This window comes from Lonchura striata, chromosome 1 (assembly GCF_046129695.1).
Source record: "Lonchura striata isolate bLonStr1 chromosome 1, bLonStr1.mat, whole genome shotgun sequence".
Taxonomy (NCBI): domain Eukaryota; kingdom Metazoa; phylum Chordata; class Aves; order Passeriformes; family Estrildidae; genus Lonchura; species Lonchura striata.
Window position 1 is genome coordinate 29,128,771 of NC_134603.1, and position 12,447 is coordinate 29,141,217.

The 12,447-nt window shown below is 40.3% G+C and overlaps 1 protein-coding gene across 6 annotated transcripts in view; it reads left to right on the forward strand.

The window, feature by feature from the left end:
• PAG1 (phosphoprotein membrane anchor with glycosphingolipid microdomains 1) overlaps positions 1 to 12,447 on the forward strand; it is a 110,731-nt gene that overhangs the window by 92,450 nt on the left and 5,834 nt on the right. For 5 of the 6 annotated variants that reach the window (XM_021550559.3, XM_021550560.3, XM_021550561.3 and 2 more), the window contains 3 exons: positions 1,820 to 2,406; positions 6,833 to 6,892; positions 8,964 to 10,985. In XM_021550559.3, the coding sequence (XP_021406234.1) occupies positions 1,820 to 2,406; positions 6,833 to 6,892; positions 8,964 to 9,314 (998 nt within the window). In that variant the 3' untranslated portion in view covers positions 9,315 to 10,985. Of the gene's footprint in view, positions 1 to 1,819; positions 2,407 to 6,832; positions 6,893 to 8,963; positions 10,986 to 12,447 lie in introns of those variants that run through there. The other variant, XR_002467307.3, reaches the window with a different exon arrangement.

The window sequence follows — 12,447 nt, forward strand, 5'->3', positions numbered from 1 at the left end:
GCTATTCAGACTTTACCCCTTAGAGACAAGTATCCAAAGTAATTTTTAAACTTTGTTTTTGCAGCTAATTGCTGTTCCCATCCATTGGCTTGTTGTGTATGTAGGTGTGTGGTTCCCTGAGGGACTTGATGTGCAGAGCAAAGCCCTGCAGAATGGAAGTATTTCTCTCTGCCATGAGTCACCACATGTGCAGCTGTCAGAGCTGCTGCTAAAAGGTGTGCTGTCAACCAGCAGACAGTTTTCAGACTGTCTGATACTATACTCAGCTTACACCCTGCACAACAGCCCTTCTGAATAACAGGAACCCCTGTGCTTTCATTTCTTACTTATACTTTATGCACTTTTTATTAATAGTTCTTTTAATTGCTGTTTCTGCTAGCTTTATAAGCAGGGGTAGGGTTATGGAAGAAGAACCATCAAATGCTGTGTTTTTTTCCTTTACCCAACCTGCCAGCATTGTCTTTTCTATGCCAACCCTTCAGCTACACCAACCCCTTCTGTGCTACCACCCACAACCACAAAAATACAAAAAACGTAAGCTCTTATTGCTTTTGATTATCCCCTCCAGCCTGAATGGGTTGTGCTTTCTGGGTTCAGTAAGGGTGCTCAGCACAGCACAGAAATCCCTAGAATCAAAGACCCGAAAGGCAAAACTCCCTTCTCCCATTCAGACAGTGATTATCATCTTATACCTCCCATTCTGTCCTGAGTTTTGCAGTCAGGGTATGGCTCCCTGCTGGTGCTGACTGTGTTTGCATGCCCTGAACACAAGGGAAAGCAATGACCATGGCAACCACCAAATCAAGGGCACTGACTGCTTTGGCAACATTTCTGTCACCATGTCAAACACACTGAAGGACACAGAATGGGTTGCTTTTGTTGAGATAGTGCCTTAGGAACTGTACTAGGAATTTTTTTAAAGAAAAAGTGTGAGGTAAAGTTACCTACCGTGCTTGAAACATGCTTGTATATGCCCATGAATGCATGCAAATGTCACATGTGTGGTGTAAGACGAGAAGTCCCATACATTTCAGTCCCTAATACCCCCTAGTGACAATGGCATGTGGTCCTCTTTTGGGACCTGAAACAACATGTTCTGCCTGACACTACCTTCTGAAGTCTAGTCTTCTCTCTTGTGCATATGGCTGGCTCGTTAGTAGGTTGTCAACCAACATTATGTGCTGCGAGACTAAGAGAAGTATGGCTCAGCCTCGGTGAGAGCTTCTGCTGTAGCGTGCAGGGAGGGCTGGGCGAAGTGTAATCCCAACGAGAATTGGGCCAGCATGTTAAACAAGCTGAAGGATGGCAGGGAGGAGGAAGGAACACTTTCCTTTTGATTCCAGAGAATGGGGAAATGCAAAGAGGAAAATCTAATGAGGATTTTTTTAAGGCGCTTGGTTTGAGGCCTCCCACCTGTTTCCTTCCCATCTGAGACTACTGAGCACTCTGTAATCATTCAGTGAAACTGAGTACAAGGCAGCTGGATATCCATGCACAGCTAACCTCCCACCTCCTGTTCTGACAGTGAATGCTGTTGCCATATAATGTGACTTGGGGGTGTACTGACTATTTTAGATGTTGTGAGAAAGATATTTTACCAGTAGAATAAAGGAATTTTACCAGTAGGCAGAAATGTCTGAAATAACTGAAACCTTTTGATAAGCAAAAAGCATGCTAATCACTAGGCATTTCCAGGCATTAGTATCATTTATCCTTTCCCGCATGTCACAAAAACAAAGTGATGTAGAGAGCAAAGTGATGTAAATCACACCTTTTAGTTATGCCTTTGTTTGTAATAATTCTCTGTAATTTTCTTTAGTTCTTTCTGAAGACAGTACAGCTGCCTGTATCCAGCCTTATGACGAAGTACAGACATCTGATCTACTAGATCAACAGGATAGTCTTGGAAAGTCTATAAAATGTCACCAGAGCCGGGAACTACCCAGTATTCCCCCTAACAACCCCATGGAAACTATAATCTCATCTAGAAATGCAGAAAATGATCAAGGTCTTGGAATGGAAGGGCCTTATGAAGTCTTGAAAGACAGCTCCTCTCAGGAGAACATAGTTGAAGACTGCTTGTATGAAACTGTGAAGGAAATTAAAGATGTTGGAGCAGTAGTCAGCATGGAAGGGAACTCTAACAGCAAATCAAAGGCTTCACTGACAGTTTCTGAAGGTCAGAATCAGATTCCTGAGAACAGAATTGAGTCAGCAGAATATGCATCTGTTGACCGAAATAAGAAGAGTCGCCAGAGTGCAAATTCAGAAAGTCCTCTTGACAACATACCAGATGTAGAGGATGAGCTTCCCCCTCCAGTACCCATGAAACTTCTTGATGAAAATGAAAATGTGCAAGAAAAAGAAGTCGAAGAAGTGACAGAAGGAGCAAGTAAACCAGAAAAGGTAAATACTGCAAATATTTGTCCTCATCAAACAGCCAGATAATGATGGAGAACATATGGGTGGGAAAGGATTTTATTTTTCAGTAATAAAAAATAACAAGAAAGAAACCCCACTCAGATGAAGCAAGACTGTAAATGGAAATATGGTAATGTATAGTAGAATCTTTGCATTAGAGGCTCCTTCTACTGCTGTCTGTATTTTTGACTGGAGCTATGCACTACATAAGGCTTTTCCCAAATAATATCCAGAAATTGCATAGGAGGCTTCTGCTTCTTTATTTGATGTATTATATTTGTGGAAGCTATTACAAAGGGACCGTATCTCTGTCACCATCTATATGTTGTTCTGAAGCCTCCTCTTTTTTTTTTCTAATGAAACTGCAACTTACAAAAAGGAGAGGGGGGCATCCTTGGTGGATGTCCTTACTTTAGATGTGCCTCTTTCGATGGGCCACCTTGACTTAGCTGTGCAAGTGTTAGACACTCACTTTGTCTTTTGCTGCAGGAGGGAGGGATAGAAAGAGATTGCAGCTGTATTTGTCAAATTCTGTATATCACATATAAACAGAGTATAAGGAATTTCTAAGTGCTGAAATCACAGCCAAAAGTTAAGTTTTCTCAGCAGCTTATGCTTGCTGAATGAATTATGGTGAATTCCTTAAAATATAGAATTATGACATTTTCAACAGTTTATTTTCGCATTTGTAGTTTTTTATTGGAAGTAATTTTAAGGATGCTTTCAGATCATAGCAAAGACGTTTCATAAAATGTTGAGTTTGCATTTTTCAGAATGTTTATATATCTTCTTATTAATTGGAATGAAAGAGCTGTAGGTTTAGCAGATTTTTGGTGTCTGAGTCATCAAATAATATTAGGTAGGTATTGATGAAAATTTCAAAAAAATTCTTAAGATGCAATGTGACTTTTTAATGTAAACATTTACGTGAAAAATCACAGCAGAGCTGAGGTATTGTTACTTGTTTCTGGTTGTTCTCTTATTTGAAGAATTTCAGTAATCCAGGAAGAAGGCAGAAGAGTATCCTGTTAAATAAATAACAAACCATGTAACTTGTAAAGCACAATATAGTCCAAATAAATAAACTGAAGACTTCTTGCAGTATAAAAATTGTTCAGCTAGATTCTTCAGTGCACGTTTTTACAACAATGATCTCATTAAGTAAAAAATTAAGATGTGACTGTCATCAATAATCCAGCACCATTCCCCTCTCCCACATTCCAGCCATAAGTAATTTCTAATTAAACTTTTAGATAAACAGCTTAGTGTAACAGTGACATTTTTCCTACTATGTGTGAAAAGACTAGCAGAAAGTAATTGTATTTCCCAGGCACCAATACAAAGGAAAAGCCTTTGCTGCTCTGTAGCTCCCCAGCACACCATGTATGCACTGTCAGTAACTGCCAGGAGTGGGAATTGATTAAAATGGTTCAGGTTTTGAAGGATTAATCAAGAGATGACACATGCAGTCCCCTAAGTGCCAGAAAAAAGGTGTTTGTCTAATTAAAATTTATTCAGAGCTGAAGCCACCCTGAGTTAAATCTTGGGCAGCATCAGCTCATTGCCGTGCTCGCTGCTGGGTACATGCATTATGCATTGAGGTGTGTGCCTGTCCTGTCCTTGAGAGCTACAGCTGCAGCAGAGCTGGAGATGGTAATTGATGGAATACATAAATGTCATTATTGCTGGCATTGTGTGGGGAGGGGGCTGTGGGGTTGTTTTTCTGTTGTGATGATGATAGTTTTTCCCTGTATTTTGCTGCTTCAAGCAATGCAGAGCAATGTCTTTTTCGATGTGGCAAGCAAAACCAAGATGTTCATGGAAATGTATGTTGCACTAATAACTCTTTTAGGTAGACCCCATAGGGGTTTCTGGTTTTGCTTCCTCTTCTATGAGTCTACTTAGCTGCTTTGTTTAGCATGACATCTGTATCCCAAACTCTTCAACCTTCTGTCCTGGCCCTGATGAAGACAGAGGTTGTGTGTACGTCATGCAAGTCTCCCTCACTATAATGAGGGCACAAAGAAGGGACAGGCAGGGAGGCACCTGTAACCAAGGCTTGTACCTGCCAACAGGTAAAAGGAGAGAACAGTGTCCAAGCTGTTACAGTCTCACCACCTAAAAGAGGGTGAGATCCCAGCCTATGCAAGTCCCTGAAGCATTCCAATCTAGGAGACAACTAGGTGGACCAAACCAGAGACCATTCCTGTATATAACAGCATGAAAACAACAAAGCATCCTTTTAAGAGCCAGGTATGCAGCAATGGATGAAAATTTACCTAAACTAGTTTTTGGCTATGACCCAGCCAAATCCTGTGGAAAGACTTGATGATGAAAGAAACCTTTAATATCATGAGGCCTCTTACAGGCCTCTATCACCTTCAAAACCTTGAACATCATTATTCTAATAATACTGAAAAAGCAGAATATATTTCTTTAGTTCTTTCTTTTATTTAAAAAGGAAGTATGAATTCCTTTTTCATCCAGGTCTTTCCAGAGTGAGCACTGGTAGAAATGCTATCTGTGTGTCCATTTGGCTGCTGCCATCTGATTTCAGCCTTGCATAGCCTGAGGATGGGCAAAGCATCTCTTACAAATGCACCAGAGGAGAATGTTCTTGTTCTTTTGCCCAAGTCAGGAGCAGCAGCTGAGCCAAAGAGCAAAATATCAAGTGCTCTTGAGGAAGGAAAGGGAAGCGGAAGGCAAATAAGGACACATGTTGTTTGTGTTGCTACTGTTGAGGTTTCAGCATAGTTTGAAATGTTGCTAGGTACAAAATGTTTAGGGGCAAGTGGGATTTAAGTTTCCAAGATAACAATATCCTCCAAAACGGGTGTGTCACAAGCTTCACATTTAGAAGAAAGAATGCTGTATCAGGGAAACAGCACAGGATGGCAAACACCTTGGGGTATTTATCAGTACTTGAGTGGGAAACTGTAGAAGGGGTCCTGACACATGGTGCTTATAGACACACTGATGACAGAAAAATCACTGAAGAATTTTATGAGCACATGTTTGTTTTAATGTGCGAGGATGAAATTAGTAGCTTACTCCCCAGCACAAAAAGATGCAGATAGGAAAAACTAAGTTGCTGTAGTGAAGCAGATCTAATACAAGGCCAAAATATATTTGAATTTTTCCTTTTTCTTTTTCTTTTTTTTTTTTTTTTTGGTTGGTTGGTTTTTTTAAGAGTAAACAAACCAGAGTTAAAGAGTACTATTCTCCAATCAGTGAGAAAGAAGTGAGAGGGTTTGTTGGTGTGAGGGAAGCTCTTTGGGTGCAGCAGGCAGAACTTCAGTGTGTTTTGGGCCAGGGTCTGTCAGAAGTGCCCAGAAACCTGAAGTTTGGTATTTACCAGAAGTAAAAACAACAAGAAAATGGAAGGAGGAAAGAATCTATCACAATGAGCCTCTGATTAAAGAAAGGAAAAAAAAAAAAAAACAAACCACCAAAAAAACCCAAGTTTTGTGCCTGGAAGTGGTATTTTATTGACTGTGCTAAAAATAGCTCTAGTCCTCCATGTTGGCTTGCACTGGAGGTGGTATGAAGTATTTTACTTGGAGAAGTTGTGTGAGAGGCCAAAATACAGCCAGTTACAGTGTTGGAGGGCTCCCTCTGAATCACTGTGTAGCAGGAGTCCAGCAAAGCCTTCTTGGCCCAGGGAGGAGGCATCCCACAGCTGCTGTGTAGCAGCAGAGTCCTTGTCGCTGTAAAGGTCCAAAGGCATTTTTCATAAGAGCAAAATGCTTTTCCCCTGACTTTTCATGACCTTTTTGCACAGAACATTTTAGATGCTTGCAATTAGACTCCATCCTTCAGTGATCTGCTGTGTGGCCTGGCTCCAGCTCAGGGTGGGCTGCAGCAGGTCTGAGTGCTTGTGAGGCCAGGCTGCTGAGCACCTCTGCACAGGGACGGCATTCCAGGGGTGGAGGACACAGCGCTCCCATGCAGAATGTCCAGGATCTACAGAATGAAGGGTAACAATCATCCAGAAAGTGTCAGCTGAGTATTGTTCTTTTGTCATCTAAAAGTATATCTGAAAATCCTGTGAAAGGGCAACTGGTGTACTCCAAGAGCTGTCTTCTAATTGTTCAGAAGCCTCAGCAGATACTTCATAAAAGGTGTAAAGGAGGGATACAGTGGTGCAGCGTTTGTTTTAACTATTGCATTATTTTTACCCTTTTCGGGTCAGGACAAGAGCAGATACATTAAAAATCTTTGCTAACCTCAGGGCTGTTATCTCCAGAGAAGCACTCTGAATAGTGGGGGTACTAGCTATGTAAAATTGAACTTGAGAGCAAATGATCATAAAATATAATGTATTGATTATAATGGGAAGGTTTTGTTATAGATTTCACACTGTTGATGGGTAATGAACCTTTTATTTTCTTTCTTTCTTCCTTTTTTACAGAGGCTTAGTTCAGTGTCTTACAAGTCTCGAGAGGAAGATCCATCTCTTACAGAAGATGAGGTAGGTTTCTTGCATGCAATCCAGTAACTAACTAGAGACCAATTTTTAGGCAGAAATTAGCATAAACTCTGCATGATTAAGCAGAACCTAAGAAAGGTGGAACTTGTGTGAAAGAAAAATGAAAGCCCGAGTTTCTCTGCACAGAGTTTCTATTGCCATGTTCCTAAAATCTGAAGTATTCTAACATCTGGCTGTATCAGGCCCATAGGTTAAAAATCGTTTCAGAAAATAATAGGAGGCCATAATTAGTTGATTGTTAGGGTAATTTCTTGATTTGGTTGACAAAACCTTCTCAAGAAGAATAACCGGCAGCCTTTTGAAACATATGTTCCACCTTCCCCATGCAAAGTGTTTGGGGCTCTGGGAAGTAGACTGAAGCACAATAAAAGCACAGTTTATATGGAATATAAACTGTTCTTTAAAATGTTTCTTGGTCAGATAAATGGAGGTGAGTTAAACAAAGAGAAAAATTAAGCATAAATAAAGCTGTTTGTGATCATCTCCAGTATACCCATGCCATTTATAAATATGTTCTCTGGACATAAAACTAAACACAAACTTGGCAATGAACTAAGTGAGCTAATGCCTTCTGCTGGGAGAAGCATTCCCAGCCATTAATGAATAACCTGATCTTGAAGTGGGTTCATGTAATCTAATACTGTGAAGATCTGAAGTATAGATGAGCAGAAAAGCCATTTTTTGTTAGCTGAAATCAGTAAAAAGTAAGAAATACTGCCATCTCCAAGTTGATGTCCCTCTAAAACAAACAAACAAAAAACCAACCAGCCCCAAAAATCCCAAACCAAACCAGACCAAAAACAAAAAAAAACCCAAACCAATCAACCAACCAACCCACCCCAACCCCACACAAACATACACACAAAAAATATCCCATTATTATCAGAAGTGTTCTGGTTTGTCTGCTTCAGCTGTGTTGCCTAATGGTAAAGGATATTTTCATGTTAATCTACTCTTTTAACTGGATTTATACAAACCCAGGATGGCTTTGCATGTTTGGGAAAGACTTTAAATGTAATAGAAGAGCTATGTTGCACTGTGATACTGGATACCAGAGAAGCTGTGCAGGGAATTTCAGCCATCTGTCTTGTGCAAGGACTAGTATCCATTTGGCCTGGGAGAGGGAATTAAGACTGATTCCTGTGCTTGGCAACAGCCTAGGTAATCCCTGAGCAGAGGGACATGTGTGGATGTGGGCTTCTCCCCACCTTTTCATGAAGGGCTGCTTTCATGCACTTGTTGAAGTGTACCCTCACCAGATGAAATTTTCAGTTAGGAATTAAATGCTGTCTCCCTTTCTGCTGTTTACAGCTGAGAGGTTTCAGTCTCCAGTCTAAAGTTCACATACTCAGTGTTTGAGAAGCAGCTCTTCTTTGTAGGCAAAGTGTAGTCAATAGAGCAGACCTTGCATATCAGTATTGGCACTACTTGCTATTATCTGGTGTGAGTAATTTAACTACAGATTTTTAATGTTGTCTTCACATGTGTTGGTGCCTATTTAGTCCTGCCTACAGAAACAATCAACTATTCTTCTACTGCAGTGTCTCTAAAAGGAGAAAAGTTGACACTACCATTAAAAATAGTAACAATAATAGTTTTTAAAACCCTAAGGATCAGATAGCATCCTTCATTACAGCAGTTCAATCTGATCCTCCCTTTGATGCCTCTCTCCCTGTTGAGTCCAAATTGACTCCAGGACCATATTAAAACTTGCAAGAGCTCCTGCTCACAAAGCCATTCCCTTTTTCCCAGTTCTAATTTTCTCACCAGGTTTTTATATTCAAGGAATTTTACATTTTTAAATTTATTTTATAAAGCATTCTTTTTTTTAAAGAAAACCAATCGATAAATACATGCCAGAAAGGAAGGATTTGTAAGAAATATGTGGGTTTTTTTCCCTCAAGGAAAAAATCATATCCTTTTAGAATAGGTATCTTTTTATCAGAAGATCCCATCTTTTCTTAAATAGCCAACATCCTTGTAGTACAAGGGTACAGACTGCTGCACAAGTTCTATGCATGCTCCATACTCAGCAGGTGTCTCCTTTTCCTAGATCTCTGCCATGTACTCATCGGTGAGTAAGCCGGGACAGGCCATCAAGGCACTGGATTCTCCTTACACCTGCATTCAAGAAATTGCATCTCAGAGGTCCCCATCTGTTTGCAGTGGCCTCTATGCAAGTGTGAAGGACTTTGAAAACACCCTAAATTCTACCACTGTGCCTCAGTCAGTGGACAGACCAAACGGAGAGCTGGAGCCGGACTATGAAGCTATCCAGTCAGTGAGCCAAGAGGAAGACAGGACCTTGTCCGTGCCTAACATAAACCACACTGCTCCTTCAGGAGAGAACGACTACGAGAGCATAGGGGACTTGCAGCACCACAGGGAATTCACCAGACTTTAACCACTCTGGCAGCAGATTTCCCCGCTGTTATTTTCAAAAGACAAGTGAAATGTGGAGAGGGAAGTGCTTTTCCTGTGGAACACAAGTTGTGAAGAAGCAATGTACGTTTCAGCCAGGGTGTGATACCTGCTGGTTTTTCTGGGTGGTGGATCAAGGCTCATGGGAAGGGGTACATCAGGTCAGAAAGATGACCAGGACAATGTAAAGGTTTCTTTATTATTATTATTAGCTCCAAGGCAAACGTAATTTGGGAAGGAGTGTCATGCTTGTTGTCCTGGTAGGATTATGTACCAAAAAGACTACCTTTACACAAAACTAGCTTCTCATTTTAAGAGATTATTTTATGTAATTTTCTTCAAAATGTTTTTCAAGCATAATTTTTCATTCAAGTTTTGGCATCCACAATGTTGAGCAAACCACAGAAAATTGTACCTCAACTCAGACTTACTTTGCAGGGCTGGGGAAGATGCACTCACTTCTGTGTCTTTACATTCACTGCAACTAAAGTGCAAACAACAGTAGTTCACAAGGGACTGACTCCAAATGCACTTGAATTAATTCTGCTGGCTTTTTCTTTTTTCTTTTCTTTTTTTTTTAATGTCAAGGGCTGTGGAATGTGACTTGCAGTATTTGAGATGTGTACTGGTACTTGTAGGGGTTTTGTTTGATTATTTATGAAATCCCCCTTTAAAATGGCAGTGGTCACCCTTAGCATTCTTGCACTATTTCCTTCAAATGGACATAAATACCTACATACACACACCCAAGATCATTGTCATGTTGCAAAAATTGTGCAAATGAATGCATTGGCATAATGTGTAGTCTAACCTTAGTAGTGTTGAGTACTTTTTTTTGCAGAATTTTGCCCTTTTTAAAGACATAAATATTTTAATATTTGTCTAGTTTCTTATATAGGAAAAATTATGTACTGTATTGAATGAGTAATACTTTTATTTTTTACAACATGTTTTTCATCACAGGTTTTGTAGATTAACTTACTGGGGTATGTAATAGGAGGAATCCCCTTCTTTATTTGGGCTTTATTTGGTTCTGGTTGGTTTTTTTCCTTTTTTTCCTAGTTCAAAAGTAGATAAATGAAAATTGCTTTGGGGTTGTTTTGTTGGCTTTTTCTGCCTCCTTGAGCAGGGAAATGGATCATGGCTTGCTGTTTTTAAGCTAAAACCATGGAGTCTATGTAAAAGAACACTGCCAAAGGGCAAAAAAGAGGCAAGAGACAGTGGGATTTAGTCAGGCATAGCCACTGGTCCTCTTTGTTCTTCTGCTAAAAGGAACAGGAGAGCAGCCAAGACCTACTTGGGCCTCTGACAAACAGTTTGAAAGCCACTGGCTTTTCAAAAATGTCACATTATTCTGTTACTGTGAAAAACAAAGTACAGTGCTTGGATGAAATAAGCAGGCACTGGATTGGTACCTTTTTCCTTCAAGAATAATGCAGTAAATAGTACAATGGTACAAGAATAGTCCAACAGTAAAGAACTAGCATTGTGTGACATGCATGTGCACATATCCCAATGTATATAAGCATACACTTGTAATTTGGACACAAGTATAAGTTATAGTGCAAGCTTGGCAACATTCACATACGTAATATCTGGCATGTGCTTGAAGAGCAGTTTATTTTTAATTCAAAATAAACAGTACATAAACTGAGGTTGTCTTATTCTGTAGTAAACAGAACAGGTTTACTTTTAGCTCAATTGGTACTGGGTTTTGAAGGTTGAGCCCTTCTTGGATCCTTGGTCAGCTCTCAACATGACTTGGTACTATAAAGAGCAAACATAGATCTGGTTACACACATTTATTAGAAATAGCTTCATAACTGAGAGAAGTGTGCTGATTTACAGGCTTTGCCTGCAAGTAGTACAGCCTGAGGAGCAATGCAATCGTGCAGTCAACCTCTGCCCACAGGGGTGTTCAAACTTTGTGGATCCTGACCTTGTGCAACACTGCAGCACACTTGATCTACGACTGTCTTCCTTGGAGGAGAAGCAGTTCAGACCATTCTACGTCCATCCTGTTCTTGACCATGCTGCCATGTTTTGACAGCTGCAGCAAACCCTTTGCTTCCACTTCAGTGCTTTTTAAGGATGACTGTGGTTCTGCTTTCTGGAGTTTTTCCCTTTATAAAAATACTTGTTTCTGTTTCCTTGAATGTTCTGTTCACCTTTGAATGTTCTCTCATTCTACTTCACACCGTTTAAGGCCAAAGATAAGATGCACCATATTTCAGATTTGTTATGCTAAGTCTGGAGAATTTCTTTAGTCTTTAACTATGTGTTTGCTGTCTGTTCCTTGCTCAGGGGTACCAGTTTATATATGTAGTCCTCAGTCTGACTCCTGCAGCTTAGTGGCAGGCATACCTCAACTCCTGAAATTCCCAAATACATCTCAAGATGTAGTTATCCCTTTACATGGATGACTGCTTTTGGAGAAACAGTAGGAACACAAGGTTTGTCAGGCTTACTAGATTCAATTTCAAGACCAATTCAAAGATATCTTAAGACAATGCCAGTTGATAGCAAAGAATAGCACTGAATTCTTGATTGTAAATTTTAAGGTGCAAAAGAAGAAAATCAAACATCACTCAAGAAATACCCCCATTGAGACCAGCAGGTCACAGGATGGCGGAGGACTGTCCAGTCATTCTGTTGTCTTTCTTAACCAGATCAAAAATGTTGCTTTGTAGGAAGAAACACAAGTCCTTCTGTTCTTTCTTCTGTTCTGACAACTGCTCCTAGGACCTCCGAGACTTCCCTTTTACACAATGAAAGAAAAATTTTCCTCCCCCTCTCCTTTTTCTTTGGTTTCTGTTTTTACCCTGTCTCATACAGCCTTGCACTGGGAGCTGGTACCATGTCTGCACACCTGTGGCAGTGGCACATTCTTTCTTGTTTAAATGACTTTCAGACTGGTCACAACCTTTTAATGGTCCATCAGACCTCAGTCTCATGGAGAAGTTCACATTTTGGATTGCTGCTTTTGGGATGTGTGCCTGCCCTCAGCCTTGAGATCCACACACACTGGACTTAAAAGCTGCAAAAAAGAATTACCCTCCTGAACAAGGATGTATGGGGGAGTCCATAACTCCCCTGCAATCTCCATCATGTAGTCT